Consider the following 27038-nt stretch of genomic DNA (forward strand, 5'->3'; position numbering starts at 1 on the left):
TATGTCAATAAATTTTTTATACTGGTCCATACAAAAGTTGAATTTTATTTGATTATAGTACGTATACATAGTTACGTAAAGAAATCTATAGATTAATTGCATAATATATTATATTTGTTTTTAGGCAGTAACATAAACAGAATTAATTCTTGTTCAATTAAATAATATTTATTGATTTTAATAAAAAAATATCAAGTATCAAGACGACAGGTTGGTACCACAGCGGGTGGCCATATAAAAGCACAGATATATAACTTTTTATATAAACGGATAATTTTTGTCAATAGCTTGCATTGGCGATAGGTTAAATATCTGTAAGCTGATGCAACGTATCTATGAACAAATAAATAAATAAATATATAATAAACTATTTGTTTTATTGCCCAATACCTAAACCAAGTACTAAAATAATGTAATTTATATTGTTAGTGTTTAATAGTTTTATCACCCGCCCATGCACGGAAAAGAGCTGATGATAAAGTTGCTTAGCATTGTTAAAGTATTTGTGGGCCCCATTTCTTTATTTGCCCCAGGGCCCTTGGTTACCTAGCTACGGCACCAGATGTGACTTCCTTAACTTGGTCAGCCTATCGAGTAGATGGACGACCTCCGGCTCTTTTGCCCTCTATGTTACACACTATGACCAACTTCCCCAGATGTTCACCTCGTCTTCGCATAATATGGCCAAAGTTTGTCAGTACGCGTTGACGATATATAGTGAACAGCAGAGTTTTGATTGAGAGTTAAGAGAGAACAGAGGCATTTGTTCGTTTAGCAGTCTTTGGCATTTCAAGCATACGCCTCCAACACCACATCTCAAATGCATTTATTATCTGCCTCTCCCTAGCTTCGACGATCCACGTTTCTGGTCCGTAGAGAAAGATGGGAAAGACTAATGTCCTCACTAAGCGAGATATTGTACTTAGGCCTATCCCGCGCTTGTTCCAGATATTCTGGAGACGTGTCATTGCATATTTTCCACGATTTGTACTTCTATACCACGAAGTCTGCAAACTCCGTACTACAAACGTAATTTTGTCCGATTAGGTTGAAATTACTTTTTCTTCCTACCCCCCGTTTGTCAGACAATGAACTTACCAGGTCTTCGTCGAAAAAATTGATATAAAAAAAAAGAAATTTAAAATTAAAACTTTTATTATAATACAAAAATACTTACATCTAAGCTAAACATAACTTCCTATATATACATACATATATATGTTTACTTAAGTCAAAATAAGAACTAAATTAAACTATATGTCATATAAAACACTTGCACTGAAGAACATGGTTTACCTTCTTCCTCTAGGAATTAAGTAATTTGTACCTTACCTTAACCTAACCTTAAACTTAACCGTAGTACGTCATTTTAACTCTTATCTTAAACATCGGAATTCTTTGATAAAATGGCAAGTGATAACAATTTCTTGTGTTATAAAAAAATATATATGTTTTTTGTATAAACAAAATTCTCTGTACCTCATCATTAACGGGCAAAACCTGGTCGCAGAATATAGTTTAATATCAATAAAACAGATTTTCAATAAATATCAACATATTATTATATATTATTATAACATAAATTAAATTCTCACTAATTTTTATTTGTATGTCAAGTTGAAATAAAATTACTCCGAACACATACATATAGGATCAGTCTTTACAAAACTAGACAATGAACATTATATTCTCTTATAGATCAATACAGGAACATTTCGCTCCAGGTGACGTCATCGTCGCCGCAGACGTCATTTCCCATGTCAGACTCGCGTCCCAGCCGCTGGACGCCCCGCCAGTGCTGCGTCATTTCCGCTGGAGATAGACTATGCGATGACGCCAACTTGAAGTACATGCAGGCGCCCGGCAACCACGGCTTGAAGGGACTCAGCCTTCTGTCGTGCGTCAGGTTTAAACCCAGTTTCCGTTTCGACACCAAGTACGTGAAGTACACGTCTTCCAAGTTGATCATTGGCGTCCTGTACGCCGTCGCCAAGATGTCCCTCAAGTGATAACCTGGAAAATATACTCTATTACGATAGCCTAAGGTATGTTTTACTCTGTTCTCGATCATGAAGTTAATATGAAAGTAGGAACGCGTTAAACGATATCTACGACCTATCTACTACCTTAATGTTATGGACATTTAGAACAAAAATGTAGAAAATTAAGTTTCTGTGAGTGGGAAAGCTTTGACTTTTGTCTGCCGCCTAAGTTATCGGTATTTCTATGGGCTGAGGGTCACCGTTGATGAGATATCCTGTCCCCGAGAGATATTCCTCGATGTGATCCTCATTCAACATCCACCTCGGCACGAACCACTTGTTGTACACGTCGCGATGGAACTTTTTGTTTAGTAGCTTGTAGCCTGTTGAATGATAACAAATATGTTAGGTTTTCACAAACATCACCTGATATTGGATTAATAGGTGTGGTTTACGCTAATCATATTATTTATCGATATAATCGGTACACTATTTGATGGTGGTTAGTAAAAAATGCAGTACCTACCTCACTGTTTGATCATTTTATTCGCACTAAAAATTTATTGAGACAAATTGACTGTATGAGTGTATTTAAATATTGGAGGGTTGTGCGTCTGTGAGAGTGTTTCGTTTCATACTAGATTGCTGTTGGTACTACAGTCTGTTAGACAACATATTAGATACTTTTATACTTTTTTCTACTTCACGTGGATTTCGAATTTGAAGTCAAAGAGAAATTGATATGATTAAAATATACTAAGCAGTGGTGCCATCTACAGTCTGTTGTGACGTATATTATAATGTCCAAGACTTGGAACAACATAATCGTTTTTTTTTTAGTGATTGAAATACAAACGTTCATAAATACAATTAAATTTGTTAGAAGAATTTTAATGTAAATAAAATGAGACAATTTTAACGGTATCATGGAAATACAGACCCAACACTATATATATTAACTTTCTTTCATATTAGTCTCTTGTAATGAGAAGTAACTAATGGCCCTGTTCATATACCTTTTGCAAATAAAATACCAATTTCTCTAAAAGTATCGGTTATTGTAACACTTTTTTTCCATGTGAATTAAAATTTACATAAAAAAATTCCCGTTAGCGAATTATCTAAAGTACACGAATATATGGCTGTGATAAAGGTCGTACCGACAAGGTCGCGGCCAGCGTGTTCCTTCACCAGCTGCTTCATCACCCACGGGTTCACCAGAACATCATCATCAGTCTTGAACAGCACCAAGTCTGTGGGGCACCTGGTAGCCGTCCACTCCAGCATGAGAGCCGTCTTCAGAGTCAGATTCTGGTAGTGATCTTTGAACTTGTATATGATGACGTCACTGTACATTTTTGCTTCCACATAGTTTTCTACCTTAAAAATTGTTAATAGTATTACTGTCAAGTCCAGTAGAGGCATTATTAGGTTATCCCCAAATAAATACAGATACATTTAAGATTATTCACAGATACATCAAATTTTGTACAAAAATGACACGCGTACATCAGATGATCTCGAAATTTTTTCATAGGAAAACTACGAGGTTGGAATATTCTCAAAGTTTATATGTACATTAATACTTTGTGTTTATTTTGACGATGTGCTTACATGAAACATGACCGTACACCATTCTTTGACTATTAGAATAAATTTTATGACAAATTTGTTTAGCTGCAAGCAGTAAAACCTTAACAGTAGACATTTAAAATTTTTAAACTTAAACTATTTTGAAATCAATTTAAGCCTTTCTTTTTGTAAGAATATTAATTATTGCAATTCATAGTTAGATCCGAACTATCCATCTCACCATCAGATCCTCGACGGTGTTCCCATGGAGACCCATGATGAAGTAAGTCGGAAAGTGCGATGCCCAGGTATTTCTGACCGCGTCACGGTGTTCGAACCTATCAGGGGCTGATGTCACAAGGACCAGTAATTGCGTTGTCGTGGGACATACCACCTTCGAAGGCTCTATCAGGATATTGCTGAAAAATTTTTATGTTCGGCAAAGGGAAAAAAAATCTCATCCATTTTTTGCCATTATATAGACTTTATTTGGCATTAGAATTTTAAATAGGACTATAGTTAGCCATAAAAGACATTCTTTCAACAAAAAAAGATATGTTATTTTAAGATTTCTAAGCATCAGCTGATGACAAGTTATCTTATGTATTATTCAAATTCCGAGAACGTCAAAATAAATTACGCATCTATGACAAAAGCCAATCTAAATACGAAAAGTATTTGCAGCTTTTCCTACGACACTGCTCCAATCCATCTTAACAGATTGTTATTCAATGTATTCTCGAAAAGACAATGTATTTTTCCGTTCCTGACACGTAAGCGAATATAAAATTGGAAACGATGAAAAAAATTATTTTTATAAATTGACATCTAACTGACTAGACATTCAATTGTTTTCTATCTACCACTGTCATCACAATTTTGCATTGACACACTATATACAAAGCATTTTCATGATTTTTTTCACCTTAACATCGTCACGCATGGAGATTTTTAAATAAAAATTGAATACTTGTGATAAGTAAATTATGTATGTCACTTACATTTTTTCGAGATAGCTCTTCAAACTTCTGTCTGTTCTGAAGTGATCGAGGGCCAGGTTAGGTTCTGGAGGTAACAGTGCACTGCTACATCTATATGACAGATGCCAACCAATAACCAGAGAGACGATGGTGAGGGTGACCAGAACCAATCGAATCTTGATCCGTCTCTTGCAAGGGACTACGCATAACATCTTCTGCATCATAATTGAGGTAATTTTGTTTAATTCTTAGTGTGCCACAACTGGGTATTTGTTAGGGTCTGTCTGAAATTAATCGACTACAGCTGTTATGTTCTAGACACAACCGTCTAGTACGTTAAATGATTATGAGAGCTGGAAGTTTAAATCTTTTTCTCACAATGCTATTAAACCTATACTCCTTCAGACTAGTTAAATGTCTACTATGACTTCTATGACTTGATATACTGCTTTTTTGTTTTAAAACAAACTAAAATCTATACTGACCGATATTGAACCTTTTTGTTATGAAAATATTTGAGTCAAATTCAAATTTCTATACAAGAAGTTAAAAAAAAAATCATCTTATAATGATGCTCTGTGCCTATCAAGTGTTCGTAAAATCGATAGATAACTTTGTCATAGATAAGATAGTGTACTTACTAAAAAAAATCTTAACGACATCCTTGTGGCAGAAAAAAGTATACAAACTTAATATCAATGCACTAAAAACTATAAGTTTCCAAAATCACAGAACTCTAAGTTCAGATAACATCAACACAATTGAATATCCGATAAAATATCCTCTACTTATTGTTATATAAACGTGGAATGTTCACTTATTGGTGCGTTTCCATGATACTAAGAAAGCGTTGTATCAGTTCGACATATCCACAATAATGTTTCGTTCATAGGGACGTAGGTACCAAACTCCTTATCTACCGATATCGACCACTCCTGATAGTTTTATTTGATCAAACCGTACATGGACTTCAAATTTATTGTAAACTCCTTCAATACATTTTTAAAATAAAAATTCATATATATATACTTTAATTTTCTCCTGTTTCCCTTTCTTATATAACATCAAAAATGTATATACTTTATTTAATACATCAAAGCTTTTGAATTAAGTCAATTAGACCTGAACATGAATTGCTAGCAATTACGAACATAAGTGATATTGCTATTTTAATTCAGAAGTAGTTTTTGTTAGTAGTTGAAGTTAGCACAAAGTTTTAGAGACAATCGTTGTGAAGGATATTACAACGTGGTTTAGTTTAGTTTCAGTCTGGTTTAGTTTACATTTAATATGAAATGGTTATTTATTAGAGTTATCTTATTTTTAAAGTATCATAAAACTTGATTTCTAAAGTTTTTTCCCAAATGCCGCCAATTTATCGCAATGATGACGTCATCGGGCATCAAAGGCATTATTATTCCAATTATTTTTTTTATATAGCAGTAATGAGGTCATATTTTTCACTATCACAACTCCTTGTATATTCGCAACAGGCTGAATTTTATAGTCCCATTGCTCAGTTTGACTTGCCTTGCAATTTATAGCAAAAATATTGATATTTTTATTTAACTTATAAACTAATAACATTACAATTGAGATCTAAGATTTTCGCGAGTTTTATTCATTTAAATGACACTAGTATTATTCGGATATACTACGCAGATTTTATTATTTAAAAACCTCGGTATATACTTGTCTCTTCGTCTGTCCAATGTATGACAAGAGGAGCATCGGTACTAGGGTTAAAGAACACATCTCAGACATCAAAAACAGGCGCGCGTCGAAGTCAGCAGTGTGTGAACACAGTGGACAAACCAGGCTGCTACATTCGGTTTGATAAACCACAAATCCTCGCTCGGGAAGACAAGTATATACCGAGGTTAATTCGCGAGGCTATTGAAATTAAAAAACATCCCAATTTCAATAGAGAAGATGGCTGGAATCTATCAAACACCTGGGACCCCGTTCTTAAAAATATAAAATCCCACGTCCGTAACCACACCGCAGGACCTCAAGACACCGTAAGAGCATTCTGCCGGCATCCAGAGCGGTACGCCAGAAAATTAAGAAATCGATGGCGGTAGGTGATAAATAACAAGGACCAACTGACAGACATTCACATCTCGTCTGTCCGTGATCACGGTTGCTGCAAAGTAGCCGAAACGTCGGGATTATGTAGTTTTTTAAATAATAAAATCCGCGTAGTATATCCGAATAATAGTAGTTTCATTTAAATGAATAAAACTCGCGAAAATCTTAAATCTCAATTGTAATGTTATTAGTTTTATAAGTAGCAAGTGTCGTCCATGAATGGGGGTGAAGAACGAAAGTATATCAATCACAAACTCAAGCCATTTGACGGGTTTTGCCTTGTAAAATCTTCACTACCCTTAAAACTATCAAAGATTACCTTAAAATTATCATTTCATTATTCATTGAATATGATACAGTTAATTCCAAGGTCATCCAAAATTCATTTAAAGTGGAATAATAGAGTAAATAGTTTTTTTATGTTAATGCAATTTACTACAGACTGCCCTTCCATAAAGAGATTAAATGATTGAGACCCACTTTTAGAATTTTTTGGGTTAATTTGCTTTTATTTTATAGAAAACTCGTTTGAAACATTACATGCAAATAAATAATTACATATTCGGATAATTAATGGCTATAAAGTATAAACTTTATTCTAAATACTAAACTAAACTGAACCTATATATTAAATTAAAAAAAATTGTGTTTGACGAAAAATCTTTGCCACCAATACGGACAGATAAAAAAAAGTATGTATATACATTCAATAATAAGAACGAAATCAAATGTTTCATAATTCATTAACTGTTTGAAAAACTGATTGGGTCAATATCAAATATAAGAATTTAAAAAAAAACAAGGAATATACTGTATTTAAAGAATGAATGTCTATAAAAATAGATACAGATGAATTTATCTTAGTGCACAATTTATTGTAATGCTGTCATAAAGAACAAAGAGTACTTTGTGGTTACTTTAAAATGTAAATATCACCTGAGAAAGAAGCTCGTTTTTCAATGAGGTCAAGATTAGTTTTAAATAAAATAGTTATTTAAAATATTATTATAAAAAGAATGGTATGTCAAAACGATATATCAATATACAATAACTTATAATTTATATATACTATGTGAGTCCTTATGAAATAGTATCGACTATGTACTTACCAACAAATGCCGCAATGCCCATACTTTCGTAAATATAACCTATTAATCCACTTCACTTTTTCAACTTTCCAATATTATTTAACTTTAATATTTCTTATTATCATATTGTTCTTTGTTATTGTTGTATAAACGAGATTCACTTCGCAATTTACTAATATTATTTTTTGAGAACTATACTTATCTGATAGTTTTACGACTGAAGACATTCCCGCGCTTTTTTACTATTGCCCTTTTCTAGTCACAAAAAACATGTTTTAACGAAATGTTTAATTTGAAATGCTACAGTCAGTTTAGTATTGAATATTTGTAAAATATTTAATAATTTATAGATTTTGATGCCGTTACCGCTGTTTGAGAATATTTAAAGCATATATATTTTAAGAATATTACATTCCCATTGGTTTAAATGCCATCCTTTAAAATCTTACATAGTTAAAAAAAAAATGAGATTTTTTATTTTTATTAAAAATTTTATTTCTTTTATTTTTTATAATATGTATGTATACTAGCTATATTTTTATACCTTGAATTATATTCACTAATTCTTTAAGTAGCAACGGACATTAAACATTCTGCCAGTTTCAAAACGAACTAAAATTTTTAAAATATTTTTTTATTGAGTCAACACTTTAACTTATTTATAACGTTACTTTATATTCACATTATTGATTCATTTTAAATGCATTGTAACTAAATATGTCTTGTTCACTACAACGACATTTTATTTTCATTTTTGACATTTATAACTTTTTTAACATTGACGAATTTTATGATATTGAAATTATGTATATATTAAAATATTTATAAAATATAATTATTTATTCCGTAATCTGACCTGTATTTAAATTTTGGAATGAATAGGAACCAATGAAATACCACATATTTTAATATCAACGCATTCCTTTATAAATAGTTAGAAATATATAATAAACTGAATTTAATATTACCTCACTTCAACATTTAGATGTAGGAATTTGATAGAATAATTTTCACTTTTACACTTTTAAATTAAACTAGAGATTTTTTTCTCACACTCATAAATTTTGTTCGTATATTGACTTTTTAATCTGTGGGGACCTAATCCGCGGGAAGTCAAAATGACAATGTTGTTTCATTTTGTAAAATCAAGTTCAAATCTTATTTTTTCATGTAAGCAATGTTACAGCCAACACGGACAGTTGAGCTGTTGTTAGTAAAGTTACTGATTTTTTATCAAAACATTAATCACCATGCGTGGCGTTTCTTATTGTTTAAATACAATGAACAAAGTGAAAAGACTTCCATTACGGCAAAGTTCTTATAAACACTGTCCATTTTGTTATCAAATTGTGTTTCATTGCCAAGTTCATTACTTTTCCTGTTATAAGGAGTTTAAAGAATACATTTTACAATATTTAGGGTCTTGACTACCTTAAAACTTTGGCCACACAGACAGAGCCATAGAAATTCTTAACAAAATTATTGTGTCGGTAAGAACAGTAGAGTTTATGTTTTGTTGAATTGTGGAATTCAATCTGCATTTTAAACGGTTCCAGTATCATTTGACATTTCTAGGATCTGCCTAATTGGTTCATATTTATAAAATCTCACCAATTTCATTTGATGTCACCTAAATGGTATGTACATATATTTAGTGTTTCGTATGTTAGATGTATATGTGATAGGCCTCACCCATGTTAAAGTCTGCTGACTGGTAAGATTAATCTTAATTAATCAAGAGATTTTGTTAGCGTAACGAGATTTTTAACGCTGGCTATATATTTTTAAGTAATTCCGACGAAAACTGATTTATGAAGAGACCGTTTTTTAACACAAGTACTGTTCTTAATTCCCTGATATAAAAAGCTTTAACTTCAATAAAAAAATAATGAATTTTCGGAAATTAAATTTTTAAGAATTAAGTAATAAAGATTTTTTTATATATTATGAAGTAAATGAAAACGACAAAACTTGGTCAAGTAATGAGGATACATATAGCGTTTGTAACAAATCTGAAAAACTATTAGGTATTTGTATTACTTCGTCTATACTGATTATTTATGTTTAATAACTGAATGGTGAGACAGTTTTTAAAGAAAGCGCAATCTTTCATATGCTCTATATTAATGGTACAGATTTATATCTTGCTTGAATCGCGCCATAACTACGGTATATTTTCTAAAATAAAAATAAATTACGATGTTTTTTTTTAATATTAATTAGTAAAAATTTTAATATACAACCGTTTTACAATAATTTAATATGCACTAATGTATTTTTTCTTTTACGGTATACCTAATAGGCAAGCTTTGTCAATATCGAGCAAACGGAGCTATTAGAAGAAAATGCTAGTAGGATTTAGATATTTTTATTGCAATTAAAATCTATTGAAGCGGACAAATACTATACTTAAATAATATTAATCTTAGCACCAAATAATTGATACAAATATACATTTGTAAAAGAACTGCAAAATTATATGTATACATATGTACATATATTGTTTTTCATTCTATGTTATAAATATTTCAATGTCTAATGTAAGTGTGTAATTGAGAAATATTATGTAACAAGTGTGAGAGAAACAAAAACAAACAGACTGCTGTATTTTAAACTAACATATAACGATTTAAAAATAAAAAAAATATGTCGTGTGGAATATACGCTAACATGCTAACACTCGGTAAATATAAAGGACATTGATACACAAAAACATAATTCAATTGTTTATTTCCACCAATAGCATGAATAATACCGAAGACATACAAACAAATTATTCGCCGTATTTTCCGCAAAAAACTATGCTTAATGATGGACCATGCACGATTAGAAATATAAATGGCGAAGCAGATCCTATTTCATTAGGGCTAGTAGATTTGGCAACATTTGCTGGTGTGTACGCAGCGGCTGTGGTCCCTGTTTCTGAAACCGTCACCGTCACCCTTTGTTCAAAGCTCTGTATGTACAAGTTGTCTGATGATATACCAGAAAAGTCCGCCTCGTCTGGTAAAAAAACATTTATTATTCCCATAGACATGAACGGCTCATTTAACACTTGTAATGATGTTAAGGAAAATTTCGGCAATTCGATCACAGTTTCCTTCGAGCCTTCTGTATATAATTTTTGAAATATGTCGTCCAACTTTTTAAGGGCCAGGTTTGTTATCACATCCTTAAGGGCAACACCATAACGGGGTCGAATTACGAGCATGCTAAAATCAAAATCACTCGCATAAGATAATTCTAATACCGAAGCATGCAACCACTCTACATCAGTGTAAAAAAATTCACCAGTTTGACGCATCACGAATCGATCGCTAAGGGAGATATCAAAAGGTTTGGCCCAAGCGGCCTCGAATTCCACAACACCGCTCACGATCATCGAAGTGTCCTTAAAATCACTTGGATGAAAAATAATTCGCTTTGGTATAAGAAAGTAATTAGATTGTATGTAGTTATTTGCTGAATCAGACGCCAAAACATTATCATCGAAATTGAGCTTTTTTAGTGACACTCCAGAAGCCATGATGCTGTCTTCAAAGTTACTCGTTAACTGCAGTCTAGAGTCATAGAAAACAGTATTGTTTATTTTAAAAGATGCTCCCGGTTTTATTGTGGTCATTAAATCGTTTATGTGGTTGTAAATTGAGTTGAAATATTTTCCTTTCCGTCTTGACACACCCATCGTTTTATGCAGTTGGTTCCAACTGTCTTCCGACGTCATGAAAGCAACAAGCGAAACCAGATTCCATAAAGTGTAAGGTGCAAGCAGCCCACAATCATTTCGCTGCTCCGTATAGTTGAACAAGTGGAAGCTCAGATTTCTTACCTTTTCGCCGAATGATCTTAAATCAGTGTAGGGAATTACATTTTTGGTTTTACATAAAGCAGGAGAAAATATGTCTAACAATCTGCAGAGAACCAGTAACTGAAGCAAGTTGCGACGCAGCGAGCTCATTGTCGCGTAACCAATCCATGACAACACTGATATGTAACAAAACTTGCGTGATGCATTTTTAGATCGGTTATAGTTCATCGTTATCTTCATTTAATCGCCGTGTTTTCCCATCATATCATCAAATCCTTGTAAGTTCAATAACAATATTTTATTATATAAATGTATTATTCCTTTTTACCGGTAATATTTCATGTGGACTTAAAATCTAATGGACATTAAAACAGAAAGACGTCTAAGCCCTAAGGTGATTATAAATCAAGAGAATGTATCAACAAACACTAATTTCAAGTTCTTTGGTGTTGGGAAGCTATTTGCAGGGTTCTTAAGTCGAAATTCTGATCAAATTTCTTTCAGGAAGATTTTCCGGTTACATTTCCTTGAACAATATCAAGTAAATCGTTCCCCACTTCTCTAGTTCAAGGTGGTTATGGATCCGAATAAAAACAATTTTATAATTGTGCCTAAATAGGATTAACGTAATCTAAATATTATTTTTGCCTGAGATTCAAAAAGGATTTTACAAACGTTATCGCACCTGAATAGACAAACAGGCCTCTTATGCATGGATCACACGGTTTTTCAATTACCATGTTAAGTGTATTGTGTTATATTAACTAGTGTGTTTTTAATTATTTCAAAACATCCAAAAATATCACATTTAAAGATCGAAACCTGAACGCTTGTGTAAGTTACACTGCTATTATTAAATTTATGTATTTTTGATCACAAAAATACATATATATATGATAACAGGAATTTTCGTATAGATAAACTATCCATTTTCTTGTTTTTATTCAGACCTTCCCGACTGATTTTAACATTTAAAAATTACATAAATATAATTTGATTTTCAGAGAGGTTTTTCTAGAACTATTCTGTACAATGAGCTATGTCGATTGTCTCAGCTTTCTGTTGAATAACTTAGTCCCGACTTTGAAACCTTGTAGAGACTTTCCGGAAATTTCACCAAGATTCTCTACGTAACTAAAAACTAGTACACAATTTTCATTGTGGGTTACCATGTTCTCACCCCGTACGTAAGACAGGGTAGGATGCACCGATTAAAATCTTTCGCTTTCAGACTTCGTTATAAAAATACAAGTTCCGACGTAAATCTATTATATCCAAACACAATTTTTAAAGCTAACATATAAACCTAAAGATATCAAATATTTAAGACTACAATATTTAGAGCAATAATTAAATATGGAAGATCGAAACTTTTATTCTCCAGTAATCATAGAAAATAATACTTAATTTATAGAATTGATTTAGTCTGAAGACACAAAAAAAAAGGTGCAAAATTATTTAAATCCTCTCTAATACTCAATTCTCAAATTCTAATACTCAAATTCATGATAACAGACATTCTTTGTTTTTCTTAAATTCAGTCGCACTGTTAATAAAATATGTTAAGTTAGAATGGTTTCATTATTATATATCTTCGATTAATTGCAGTGTTAACCAGAATTTTAGATATAAAAAAATAGGTTAAAGTGTAAAAAGTGTTCAGCACGGTAGACTCCATTCAGCAATGCCGTACCGACAGCAAATATATTTTGTTGTTCAAGAATCTCACTGAAACGTCATAATGTTAATTTGAATCTAAGATAGAAGCTGTGTTATTTCCCACAGACTATTTCAAGCTGGTCTGAAGGATACTTTTTAAACTGCTTACTTGGGATACAGAGGAAATTGGTCAAAAATCACCATGGCTAGGCAGGTTTTGGAGGATTGCGACATATCTTCTTGTCTAATAAACCAAAATGTATGGTGGTAGAGCCTTGCTGTGCTCAAATTGATGCAGCTCGGACATGGGCTAGCTCAACCGGGGAAGTGCCACCTCTCACACAAGATCGGCGTTTAATGGCTGCGTTTCGTCCGATGAGTGAGAGAGCTGGTTACCCTTTTCTTTTTCCCACCCTTTTCCTTTTCCCAACCTTTCCTTCCCCAAACAAGGGTGGCAACGCATCCGCAAAATAATTTTGCGGATGTCCATGGGCGACGGTACAACCTCCATCAAGTAGGCCGTCTGCTCGTTTTCCCCCCTTTATCATTTAAAAAATGATCCCGTATAATTAAGTTTGCTAGTGACAAGATATGCAAAGAAAAGTTTGCTCATACGTGATTTAAAGTATGTAGTAGATAGTGTGTTTGCAGCAGAACCAGCTTTATTGGCTTAGCTGGTAGGTTGGTACGCATACATTGGCAATTGGCCATTTACGTTACCAGGAACCACTAAAGATCACGAAAAGGGAAGTTGCACCTTTTTAGGTGATCGCATGATCTCTAGGATTAAGGTTACGAGGGAAGTCAATTTTCATCAATGAAAGTCCAATATTAGATCATAATGGTAATAACGGGAAAAGGATTATTAGAAATTACTGCTGATGACGCCGGGAAGTTAAGAGACCGTATGAGTCTTGACCAAAATATTAAGCTAGATCGAAATCTCATATTTTGTAAAACACAATTCCTGTAAATAATTAATTCTACATTTAATGGAGGTTAAAAAATTGTATGAGCGAAATTTTGGTGCAATCTGCTCATATTTTCTTCATTCTATACATTATGGTATTATACTAATGTAGAATATTTGTGTTTAAAATTTTAAAGGGATAAAAAAAATCTTTTAAATGTATCTAAAGAATTAGGCAAATAAACCCAAAAAATGGAGTGTGCTGTTTATGTCTAAACTATTTTATTTAGGTTAGAACTCAAACCAATAATAAAATGTGGTAATAAGTAGGACAGAATTGGGATTCCTGACGTTACAAGAATTGCAATATACCGTTTTCCTTAATTCACACTCCAACAACTTATAAGTATGATGAACTAAAAGAACCCAATAATTTTTTTAAGTTTATTTAATTTAAATGATCATATTGAAAATATGTTTAATATCTACTAAAATATTTGCAGAAAGTGTAAACATTACAGAGACGCTTTCATATCATTCAATTTAAATACAAATTAATATTCATAATTTTTTATGTAAAAATGTTTTAATAGTATTCATATATTTAATAAGATTATAAAAGAAAAAGTTTTTAATTTTATATAATATACATTGTCTCTATCAGACGTAATGTAGCAATTCCTTCAAACATATACTATTTTGAGAGTCAGTAACTACAAATTAAATTATTAATTATAATTTAATTTGTATTTTAACACGATTATGAGACCTTCACTCCTGATGTATAGTATCCCAGAATGATTCTCAATTAAATTTTTAATGAGACTAATGCCGCAGTTAAGTCTGGACTATCGTTAAATAATGACAATATGGAAAATACGTATGACGTATCCGCAACGAAGATTAAACCAAAATTATAAGTCGCGGAATCATTACTCATGACTTAGTTCAGTGAAGTATTGCGAGTTCACATTAGATCGGACAATGTTGAAAATTGTTTTAATAGTGTTTTGGTTATCATCTAACCATTGTGGCGGGGTCGCGGTCAATGATTTACGAGATTTTGGTGAAAAAGTGAGAAATTTAAGCTTAGATTTATTATATTTCACGGAGATACAGAATGAAGGTCAAATTGCAATGGCACCTTTCACTGTATGGAAGTTATTTTCTATTTTCGCGTTTGAGAGCTCAGGTGAGAGCTGGACGGACATACATTCGATTATTGGGATCCCGAAAAGAGAAGGTCTTTATTTTAACAAGCTTTTCAACTACGTAACTAACCTATTACTTCAAATAAGCCCCGGGAGAATGCTAAGAAGTAGGCAAGTGGTGTTTTATGATTCAAATCTTAAATTGTCAAGGCATTTTCAGAGAAATATAAGAAATTCCGGGGCTCTTATGAAAAAAATAAATTTTAATGATAATGTTATGGCCGCAAAATTAGCAAACGATTATATACAGCTGACAAACTATTCGTTTTTAGCAAAGAAAATTGTTTTCCACGAAACTGATTTTAAAAAAACATCAATGATTGTGAGTGGTGTTGTAGAATTTAGTGGAGCCTGGTCCCTGCCTTTCCATGAAATCAATACTGTTTTAGAAGACGGTCATAAAGGTAATGGAAAAGTATATATGATGCATCAATGGGCTAATGTAAGGTACGCTGATATTGAACAGCTAGGAGCATCGGTTTTAGAACTACCATACGGAGAAGACAAAGAATATAGTATGATTATAATGAGACCAGAGGGAGACTTGAGCGTCACGGATGTACTGGAAAACTTGGCTAAAATAGACTTTTTAGAAGTTATTCATCGATTATACAGTGAAGGACTACAAGAAATAGAAGTCAAACTACCAAAATTCTCTCTAACATCGTCTTTATTACTAAATGGGCCTTTGAACGCTATGGAGATGAGCAGCATATTTTTACGGGATCGAGCAAATATTTTTAAATACAGCAAAAGTAATATGTACATATCTGCGGTGGAGCATAGAACTGAGGTCATGGTTGCTGAAGCAGGAACCGTCGCAACTGCATCAATACCAGGTAACCTGACAAAAGACACTGAAACCTATGGACTTGGAACTGCTAAACCATTCCTATTCTTTGTACTCCACGGACCTTCAATGAGCATCATTTTCTGTGGGAAATATGGCGCATGAAAGTACTTGGTGTTAGATAAATGAGACCTGCAAAACAACTTCAAACATGTTTTTATAATCACTTTACTGGCGACGTATAAAATTTTAACGCTTCCGAATATATTTAAATATTATTTAATTATAAAATATTTTAATATTGTTTGTTAAATCTCTTCTGTGTACACCGTCCTTCTAATTTACATTTTCCGTATTTATGCTATGGCTTCATACGCACTGGACATTTAATTTATATACTTTATTAGTTTGACGTCTGTCAGGGAATAAATTAGATGTTACAGAAATTGTTCGCAATGCTTATTATATTCATTACGAATTTAGAAACCAAAAATTATTTTGTTGTAAATTACGAAGGTTTATACCTACAAAGTGTTCATAGTACATATAAAGCTTGTTAAAAGTTATTTTTTTTAATTCTATATATAATTTTTATCTTCTGAAAAAATGTATTTTTCATTAATAATATAAAAACAATACTAAATAAAATGAGCAGTGCGAGTTGCAGAAAGACTACAGCAAAACAGACGGTTTTAGGTAACATTTAAAAATATCGCTACACTTCCTTTCAGAACATTATTTGTAACAATGTTGACACTGACCAAACGAAATTCCGTATAAAATTATGATTATAATATTTCATGAAAGCTATTCTCCTGTAACTGTTAACAGAAAGATAATATATTTAAAATATCATAAAGGATTTACATCTATAGTTTATGTGCATAAAAATTCTCAAAAAAAAAACAAGTAAACGTTACATGACAATATACAACAGACAACACAACAACAGTAACTTTAACTGTTGTTAGAATCTGTGTCGTACAAATATATTGAAATTATTTATGTAACATCTCATACAACATCCACAAGGAAAACATCATTTATATTTATATACTTTTCTATATTCGTATAATAATCTATTATACTAATTTTTAATTACAACTATTTAAATGAAAATAAAATTAATATGTGATACATCTCTGTCGCATGCTCATTACAATTATTTTTATAAGCGCAACTAAAATATGTTTTTCTGAACATATGTATAGACATATTATAAAGTTACAAAAATATTTTAGTATAAAATAACTTATAAACACATTTTTTATCTGTGGAAATTAAATTCTTAAAATTAAAAACTTATCTAGATTTATACAATTTATAGCTATAATTAAATTATATATTTGAACATTAAAATTTATTTCTGTAATGTTTTATTTTGTAATAATTTTATTTGAATGAGTCGCAAAAATTTTTTATCTGTGGATAGACGTTGAGATAAGCTTATGTCCCCTGACCTTTAGATAATCTTATTAATACATCACTTAAATGAGACACGTAAAATAAAAATATAACTTAATTTTAAACTAATATTTTAATCACAGACATAAAATGTTGAAATTTGTGTTAATACTATCTTTTATATCCTTGAATTGTTGTAACGCAGTCGAAGAGACAGTTGCGGTACAGTTCAGTGAAAAAGTTAGAAATTTAAGCCTAGAACTGTTTTATTATAGTGAAAAAGAAAATAATAGTTCTGTAGCAATGGCGCCCTTTACAATATTTCAATTAATATCTCTAGTGGCGTTCAGGTCGGGAGGTGATACTTGGAAACAGCTGCAATCAATTTTCGGAATACCTAAAGAAAATGGAAAACAGTTTAACTCTCTGTTCATGTTTGTAAACGATTTGCTAGTTCAACAAAAGCCGGGAAGAATTTTAAAGAACATACAAGTCATATTCTTCGACACTGACATAGGGCCATATATACGGAAGATTTTCGTTCGCAATGTCCTAAACGCTGGAGTAAGTATGGTAAAACTCAATTTTGATGATAATATCCTGGCTGCAGAATCAGCTAATAACTTTATTCGCTTGTCCGTCACTTCGTCCCCAACGAATGTCGTATTCGACAAAACTGATTTTGATGAAACATCGATGATTGTGAGTGGTGTTGTAGAATTTAGTGGAGTCTGGTCCCTGCCTTTCCATGAAATCAATACTGTTTTAGAAGACGGTCATAATGGTAAGGGAAAAGTATATATGATGCATCAATGGGCTAATGTAAGATACGCTGATATTGAACAGCTAGGAGCATCGGTTTTAGAACTACCATACGGAGAAGACAAAGAATATAGTATGATTATAATGAGACCAGAAGGAGACTTGAGCGTCACGGATGTACTGGAAAACTTCGCTAAAATAGACTTTTTAGAAGTTATTCATCGATTATACAGTGAAGGATTACAAGAAATAGAAGTCAAACTACCAAAATTTTCAATTACTTCGACTTTAATATTAGACGGTCCCTTAAAGTCTATGGGAGCTAAAAACGGGTTCTTAATGAATCTTGCGGACTTTTCGGGAATATCGTCCGAAGATATTTATATTTCCGCTTTGGAGCAAAGAACAACAGTGATGGTCGGGGCGGGGGGGACAGTGATAATGGCACACACGCCCGGCAATTTTGCTCACAAAACAAGATATTCATCAAATGAAATGGGCCAGCCATTTTTGTTCTTTATAGTGCATCGAAAATATATGAGTATTGTCTTCTGTGGGAGATATGGACGGAAAGATTTTGATTGAAATAAGAAGCGGTTTTTCATTATTCTTTTGAATCTAAAAAAAGTTACCAGGTAGTAAATTGACATAAAAATGAAACATTCATAGTTAAATAGTTAACTTCCACCACTTGAATATTTGTTATATTCATTGCGACGTCTCGGTGTCAAGGAAGGAAGGGAACTGGTTTACAAAAGACGAAAACTGTATCGAAATCGGTTTATCCGTTTTAGAGCTACAATGTAAAGGGGCCAGTCAGGCCTTTTAATAACGGGCCTGCCTTAGCACTGGCCCGTCTCCCTGTGACGCTGTAAAAGCCGTAAGGCTAACAGCATTATAGTTTACAAAAAAAAAAGCAACGAATTATATATTCCTTATTTCTACCCAAACGTCTTTTGCGTGAAAGAAATCTTTTTTCACCGCACGCCCTTTTCTAATATTAGCCGCCTTCCACTAGTGATTATTTTTTCAGAAAACTCATTAAATAGGCGATTCAACCGAACGGCTGTGTGGAGAAGCATATCGGTTGCAGGCGGCGGCACTGTCTCCTTGTTATCTACGACAGAGATCTAAAATTAGCCATGAAATGGAACTGGGAATCATAAAACTCGGATGGCAAAAAAACCTGGTTAGCAAAGTCTCGGTGTTCTAGGATACAAGACAATTAAAAAAACTTAAAGAAAAAGTATTATTCTTAGCTCTGTCTTTATGAACTAGTATTACAGATGCCATTTTTAATATAATTATTTAACTCAGGTAAGCAACAAGGTCAAAAGAAAATTATTAATACAAATATCTCTAAATACATTACATTAGTTAAATTAAGAAATGTCCATAATTATACATAAAATGCAAAAATCTAATTACGTTACAACTTTTTTTTAACTCATATATAAAATTAAAAAAATCCTTTTCAACTTTAAAAGCTATAATAATTATTTCAATCACTAAGTTACACAAAAACAACAAGATTCAGTATGAAAAATGTTTGAAAGAAATAAAATTATACACAAATAGTGATAATTTAATTTTATAATCAGCCCTTAACTTTTGATCATATCACAGGTATCGATGTAATTGGTGTTTTGAGAAACCGAATTAATATTAATATATTAAACATGTAAATAGTGTTTACAATCACATTCTGTACACAAGATAAGTATCTGTAAGTCATTATATTCTATTTTCCTGAAAAATTGGTCTAAAATACATCCAACAGTAGTCCCTTTGCGAGGAAAAAAGCTTTTGATTACATGATTAAATATGTATTAATGTGTCCATTTAGGTTATTTGTTTAATTCACATGTATTTGCCCTCCGCACAAGATAAAGATAACCTTATATATTATTTTAATACCATCAGTTACTCGTAAAGTAGCAAGAGCGCGTTCCAAGCTATTCTAACCTATTGGAGTTTTTACTTAAAATATACTATAAAACGCTTTCTGCAATCTACTAAGAACATGTTTAAAAAAGTGTTAATGTTTTTGTTTCTCTGCAAAATCTGCGACGGAGTGGAATTCAGGGATTTAAGATATTTCGGGGAAAGGGTGAGAAACATGAGTTTAGAAATGTTTTACTTTACGCAGTTAGAAAACGAAGGTGATCTGGTGATGGCACCCTTTAGTTTATGGTATCTGATCTCCCTCGTCGCATTTAAATCATCCTCAGACACCTGGAGACAGCTTCATTCCATCATAGGAATATCAAAACGGAACGGACAATATTTTAATTCAATTTTCAAGTTTACAACAGATGTTATGACGGATGTCTCCAAGTTTCCTGGAGTGTCATTCAAGAATGTACAGATTGTATTCTGTGACGCAAATCTAGAATTGACACAATCATTTCAAAGGAGTGTAATTGATTCTGGAATGTCGTTGAAGATGCTAGATTTTGAGGATGGCGTTTCCGCGGCTGAAGAAGCGAATCATTATTATCAAAACCTATCCAATAATACTTTTTCACCGGAATTATTGATTTTCGATAGCACCACTTTCAATGAATCATCTATGATATTGAGCGGTATTGTCGAATTTGAAGGCAACTGGTCTTTACCCTTCAAAAAATCTGATACAATTCTCAAAAACGGCACTGACATTTATATAATGCAACAAAAAGCGAACATTCAGCAAGTTAATATAGACATTTTAGGGGCTTCCGTCCTAGAACTGAATTACGGAAAGAGTGAGGACTTTAATATGGTAGTACTTACACCCCACGAAGGCGTGTCCATTAAGGACGTCTTAATAAATTTTGATAAAATTTCATTTACTGATCTACTCAGTAAATTGCATAGCGAACCACTGAAAGAAGTAGACGTGAAATTACCTAAATTTTCGGTGATTTCCACAATATCATTAAATGATCCCTTAACGTCTATGGAAGCGAGGGATATATTCTTGCCTAGTCGAGCTGACTTTTCGGGTATAACGGAAGAAGAAATGTATATATCCTCGATAGAACACAGAGCCTTAATAACAGTGACGGAGACAGGAACTCGGGCAACAGCATTCACTCCGGCAAACTCATCTAAAGACAGGAGAACGACTATCACAGATTCAGTTTCACCTTTCCTTTTCCTTATAGTGTACCGCCCTTCATATAATATTCTTTTTTGTGGCAAATACGGAGCGTGAATACCTGTTTGTTGTATATCACTGTTCTTTTATATAAGATTTTTTTACATTATAAATCTAAAAGATAATTTTTATTTTGAAAATCATTCGGTCCTTTTCTCACATTTTTGATGTAAAGGTCAGTACAAAGCAACATCGGTATCAAAACCTTAAAAATGTAGCAATCACACGTGACTCATGCGCCTTAGACGTTGAATTTTTAATTCATGAAATATTTGAAAATATTTTTAAGGAAATTCATAATTAGGAGTGATTTTACACTCTACTTGCTTTAAATACATTAGTGACTTTTTTATTATAAAGTCGTGCAATATAAATGCTATCTTCATCAGTTCTTTATGTTTAAAAATAGAATTTCTACAGTGTGTACTTACTTTATACATTACAATCCGCCCAGTTGTTTTTTTTATTGACAAGAATAATTCAGAAGCATTTATTATATCAAAGTTCAAAGATCTTCGAATTTTTATCAAGAACAAGCGCGACGCTTTGAAACATTTGGAATTCCCGAATATTGAGACAAGCAATAAGTTTGATAAAAAACTACTTTAATGTAATACCTAACAAAATAATCTAAAATTTTCCAGAATTATTATGACACAATACGTTACCTAAATCTTTAAAGTAAGGTTTCTTGAAATTTATCTTAAAAGTATTACATACCTACCACTCAGATATTGAAGAATTGTAAATCATATCGATAACGTTTTGACCGCAACTCATTTATGGCTACCCATCATCATTACAGAAGAACTACTTGAAGTAAGTACCTTTTAGTGAGATCTGAGATTTTCGCGAGTATTCATTTAAGTACCTTTTAAATCTGCACAAGTTGATTCTTGATCTTAGATCTATTTTTCACGAACTACCAAGCGTGAGTCTGCGGGGACAGGGAAAATTGACGACCTTATTTATGGCAACACTACCAAAAAACCATCTTTTCATCAGTTCATCATCATCATCAGTTTTACAACTTAAATTTAAAGCAAATTATAATTTTAATTTAAGTATCGGCGACCTCATCCATAAAATCTAACCATTTTATCCCTCACTTTAGACCAATATTAAAGATTATTACTTAAGTTTTACGCTGAAAATTAATATTTTGTTCAGAACCTTTATACTCCAGATAACTTACTACTGTACGCAAAGTGACTTTCCAGACATAAAAGGTATTTTACAATGGTAGAATTAATAAAAACTGCGAAAAGGGAAAGAGAATTAACATACTTTTTGTACAAAACAATGTTGACAAATGTACCAAAGAAAAAAAAATGTGACGAAATAAAAAAGAGACAATATGATGATTTGTTTATTGTAGTTTGTTAAATTGAATTTGATGGAAATAATTCAGACTCAGTATATTAATCTGCAAGCATAGGGTGCATAGTTTAAATAATATATATTTACTTTAAAAAAATCTTCATTTCATCAGAAATTCTTAAATCGAAAATAAAATATAATTATAAAATTTACTGCACGCGTAGGCTTTGATTATAAAAAAGGAAAAGAAAGATAGAAGTAATATATTTATTAAAATTAATACATCTCAAATATGACGTAATTGAAGCGGAGTAAGGTTTAATCTTTGGTCTTGATAAAAAAAAAAATGAAAAATACACACTACATCTAACAATAAACCATCGTCACTCCTCATCTGATGGTTGCTTCACCCAGAAACCCCAGGGGGCATAGCCATCGTGCTTGGTCGGACCGCGGTACACTTTAATCTGAACTCTGCCAACCTCATCTGTCAAAAAATAAATATATTTGACACATCGAAATTTTTGGGAAATGGCATAAATATATATTATTGATGAAAATTATAATTAATCCTTATATTAATATGATATATAAAAATCTTCTAAAAATTTCTTTTTTTTTTGTACTAAATACCAGAAGCATCTAAAAGGGATGTGTCTCTGGGTAAAACATAAAAAATAGATCATTTCAGTAATGAATACAAAAGAAATACTGAGGATGTCGGGTTTAATGAACCTTTGGATTATATTTTATCTATGTTATAGAAGGGTCGGATTAATTTTAATAATCTGTGCATTGAAATGTCGCCAATGTAAGTAAAGTTACTATAAGTGATCCATTCCGGCCATATTTTAAACAAACAACAATGATTCACTCCAATACCTTTTTCGTGGTTATCATGTCTGCCTTCATCATAATCAAAGTCCTGGGGTCTGCTGCTAACGAGCGCTAACAGTATGAAAACATAGAATAAACTCCATAATTTCTGTAACAAATATTAAAGCTTTAAGTTTGGTAGTGTTTCTGTAGGACTGGGTTATAATTTTTTAAATGAAAACCTTTATTATACCTCTTCACTGCACTGGCCTTGTCTACTTATTAAATATACGCAGAAGTCTTAATCAAACTGCTTTTAAACAAAGTACTGTTTCACCAGTAACAGGAGATAAACAAAAAAACAATTGATTGTTTCATCACAATTTATTTACACAAAATATAAAACTACCTTAAAAATACACAAACATTGTTTTTTCTATATATAAAGATAAATTTATTTAGAATAATCAATTTATAATGTATTTGTTTATTGTTAGGAAGTATTCTGTAATGTTGCCATATAATAACATGCTACATATAACAAGCACAAACCTAATATGATGGAATGATGAATGACGATTCAGTTAAAAATAAAACCACTAAATGCAACTTAGATTATGTTTAGTTCAGATTACTACAGCTTGAAGTTCAATAAACCAACGGATAAGTTTAAACTGACATTTTCATATTTATTATCTATGAGTTTTTTGATTATTTTAAACTACAAACTCGCACATTTCGATACTTTGCCGCAACCATGATCAAATGCAGACAAGATAACATTGGGAGTACATAGTTTAAAATAATAAAAAATGCAATAGTAGGTACATCCAAAAATATTAGGTTTATTTTGACCCGAGATAAATTTCCGTTTTTCTAATTTTGTATCTGTACATCGAAAATTCATAAAAAACAAAGTTCAGTATGATTTTACATATAAGCATTAATAATGGAATATGTGACATTGAAAGAAGTTATTCTCTTATCGATAATATGAATATTAAAAATTATATTTACTGGCTTTCGATGTTTTTATTTACTTTAGTTAAATAATACCCCCTTGTCTAATTTTATGTTAAATATTCTGTTAAATATGTATTTGTATATTATTAAGCTAGATTCTTAATTCTCTTGCAGTTATGTTTATTTTAATGCAATATAATCGAAACTCTTTTGTTTGAACCTCCTTAGACCTAAAAAAATGTTTATCCTCTTATATGTATGTTGAACAATAAAATTAAATAATATCCAATTTTTACAGCCAAATATATTGATAATCTAGCTTCAGATTTATATATATGCTAAGATTTAATAAATTCAAATAAACAACATTATTAGAAAACATAATAAAATTAAAATATTATACATAGTTCTAGATATTTTGAGCTGTGTTAATGTAAGTTACCTGATTATTTTAAGAGTATACTCTTACATATAATTGACTACAAGAGTCTTCACATTTCTGTACTAAGCTTTATTACTAATTGATCCACGGTCAGACTCGTTTCCGCTATCTGTGGACACTGTTTGACCAGCCGTCGACTTCACTTCTTCTTCCTCATCTTCACTCAATGACGAACAGTCTGACAAATCCGCATCTATCCATAACTTTGGTTTCTTCTTACCTTTAGCTGGTACTTCTTCAGACTTACGTTTACCTTCGTTAGAAGATCCCGCTGCTTGCCACCCCGCGTCCACCGCTGCACTCACTCGTTCTGGCAGTTCCTGTCGTTCTTTTTCATAAACGGGGCTCAAATTAATCTCAATTTTGGGTTCCGCAATTAATCTCTCGATTTTCTTTTGTTTCCTCTCGGCGGCTTCGCGTTCGCGCTCTTCCTGACCTTCCAACCACTTTCGGAGGCGTTTTTCTTCGTTAATATCACGCAAACGTCTCCCGGAGAGATCTCTACATGCTTCACGGTTAGTTGTTTTCTCAATTTGTGCTCCGATAGCACGTAACATGGACCCAAATCCACCTTTCCCCCCAACAATTTTAGTACACACTCTGATAACATGGTTCGTGTTTTCCAAATTCGTCTCACTGTTTGCTATTTTCCCGTTGACAATAACATATAAATCTTGTGAAGGTACACCATATTGTGATGAAATACTCAGCTTTAAGTCGTCAATGTTTTTAAACACAGATGTTGACAGAATACTATTCTCAAAATATATTATGTTAGCCATTTTTCTTATTTTTAACTCTTAATACAATTACACAAAGCAACTTCAAAAATTATGCCGTTGATGTGAATATAACTCTTAGATATGAACGAAAATAATTTTAGTGGAACAGTTAGACCACTAGACAGACAATTTTGTCTTATGAATTGTTTTATAAGTTATAACATTGTCAATTGTCACCGTCATTTCACAGAATTTGACCAGTGCTGCCACAATGAAAAAAATATTCTAACTTCATCACTCCAACACCAGAAAAGTAATATCTTCTACCCTCTATTAAAACAAAAGCTATTTCGAAAATATTATTTGAATATATATAATCGATTTCCTGTTAAAAAGTTATAAATAAAATTTAAAATTAATACTTACAAGATAAAACATTCTTTGAAACTCTGTCCAAGTCACAGTTAACCGAAAATATAAATAATACTGAGTTTGGGAACCGTATACATCCATCTTTTATAGAAACTGAATTTCTTATTTGTGTCATGATTTATCTACACCTTCACCATAATTTCATGCTTCGTTAAATAATTAAAAAACGAAGACTAATAGAAAGTGAAAGTTTGCTATTACGGTCATTTTTTTTAAATCCTCTTTAGTGACTAGACGATAAACATAATCATTATTATTTTTTTAAACAAACTCGAATATGAACCATGTTAAATTAAATGAGATAAATACAAAAAGAAGTATTTACTGCTAAGATGGCTATTAGAATGTTTTTATTTCCTTAACTATTTTTATTTTTATAACACGACCAACCATACAAACGGACGTTTTATTTAATTTAGTTTGAAATTGGTAATTTTATAATAAAAATATAACAAATACGTAACTAGCAGTATTTTGCCATGAAAAGCTTGTATACGTTTTCCGAGTTATGAGAGATCCCAAATAACATTTTTTTAAACATTTTATCTAATAAATATCAAAAAGATTTATTAGTAACAATAAAAACGAAATCGGGATAAAAAAATATATTTTTTACAAAATACGTTATACTTCGCCGAGAATATAAATTGATTGTTTACATTCCTTAAACAAGGATAACTAGTAGTATTTTGCCACGAAAAGCTTGTATACGTTTTCCGAGTTATGAGAGATCCCAAATAACATTTTTTTTTAAACATTTTATCAAAGATAAATATCAAAAAGATTTATTAGTAACTATAAAAACGAAATCGGTATTAAAAAATATTTTTTTTACAGAATACGTTTTATTTCGCCAAGAATATAAATTTATTGTTTAAATTCCTTAAACAAGGACTACTTTTTTAGTGAATTTTTTTAACCATATGCTTTAATTTTGTAATTTT

At 31.8% G+C, this 27038-nt stretch overlaps 6 protein-coding genes and 1 long non-coding RNA gene across 10 annotated transcripts; 3 read left to right on the forward strand and 4 right to left on the reverse strand.

The window, feature by feature from the left end:
• Nucleotides 1-1145: 1145 nt before the first annotated feature.
• LOC116775312 (beta-1,3-galactosyltransferase 1-like) lies at nt 1146-5407 on the reverse strand. Of its 3 annotated transcripts, none has more exons than XM_032668185.2 (6): nt 5176-5407; nt 4556-4749; nt 3796-3973; nt 3143-3362; nt 2243-2365; nt 1146-2013 (listed from the first exon to the last, which is right to left on the reverse strand). In XM_032668185.2, exons 1-6 carry the CDS (start codon nt 5194-5196, stop codon nt 1700-1702), a joined length of 1050 nt encoding a protein of 349 aa, XP_032524076.2. In that variant the 5' UTR covers nt 5197-5407; the 3' UTR covers nt 1146-1699. The 3 variants fall into 3 exon arrangements, with proteins under 3 accessions (XP_032524076.2, XP_032524077.2, XP_032524078.2); XM_032668186.2 differs by having other exon boundaries at nt 1147-2013; nt 4556-4818; XM_032668187.2 differs by having other exon boundaries at nt 1147-2013; nt 4556-4832.
• A 5045-nt stretch (nt 5408-10452) lies between these two features.
• LOC116775310 (serine protease inhibitor 77Ba-like) lies at nt 10453-11671 on the reverse strand. The gene has a single exon (XM_032668184.2). The coding sequence runs from the start codon at nt 11669-11671 to the stop codon at nt 10487-10489; it is 1185 nt and encodes a 394-aa protein (XP_032524075.2). The 3' UTR covers nt 10453-10486.
• A 3353-nt stretch (nt 11672-15024) lies between these two features.
• Nucleotides 15025-17362, forward strand: LOC133319585 (leukocyte elastase inhibitor-like). Its single transcript, XM_061524744.1, has one exon. The coding sequence runs from the start codon at nt 15075-15077 to the stop codon at nt 16254-16256; it is 1182 nt and encodes a 393-aa protein (XP_061380728.1). The 5' UTR covers nt 15025-15074; the 3' UTR covers nt 16257-17362.
• Nucleotides 17363-17798: 436 nt separating this feature from the next.
• LOC116775313 (leukocyte elastase inhibitor-like) lies at nt 17799-18842 on the forward strand. Its single transcript, XM_032668191.2, has one exon. It carries the CDS (start codon nt 17799-17801, stop codon nt 18840-18842), a length of 1044 nt encoding a protein of 347 aa, XP_032524082.2.
• A 227-nt stretch (nt 18843-19069) lies between these two features.
• LOC116775447 (serpin I2-like) lies at nt 19070-21536 on the forward strand. Its single transcript, XM_032668350.2, has one exon. The coding sequence runs from the start codon at nt 20281-20283 to the stop codon at nt 21454-21456; it is 1176 nt and encodes a 391-aa protein (XP_032524241.2). The 5' UTR covers nt 19070-20280; the 3' UTR covers nt 21457-21536.
• A 1431-nt stretch (nt 21537-22967) lies between these two features.
• LOC116775258 (uncharacterized) lies at nt 22968-26178 on the reverse strand. Of its 2 annotated transcripts, none has more exons than XR_004353820.2 (3): nt 26089-26178; nt 23602-23704; nt 22968-23206 (listed from the first exon to the last, which is right to left on the reverse strand). It is a non-coding gene; the product is annotated as an uncharacterized LOC116775258 (long non-coding RNA). The 2 variants fall into 2 exon arrangements; XR_009753128.1 differs by lacking the exon at nt 26089-26178 and adding an exon at nt 25900-25920.
• On the reverse strand, nt 23905-25893 carry LOC116775257 (splicing regulator SDE2). Its single transcript, XM_032668115.2, has one exon. The coding sequence runs from the start codon at nt 25720-25722 to the stop codon at nt 25003-25005; it is 720 nt and encodes a 239-aa protein (XP_032524006.2). The 5' UTR covers nt 25723-25893; the 3' UTR covers nt 23905-25002.
• Nucleotides 26179-27038: the final 860 nt, after the last annotated feature.

Source organism: Danaus plexippus, chromosome 25 (assembly GCF_018135715.1).
Source record: "Danaus plexippus chromosome 25, MEX_DaPlex, whole genome shotgun sequence".
In the NCBI taxonomy this organism is placed as follows: Eukaryota; Metazoa; Arthropoda; class Insecta; order Lepidoptera; family Nymphalidae; genus Danaus; species Danaus plexippus.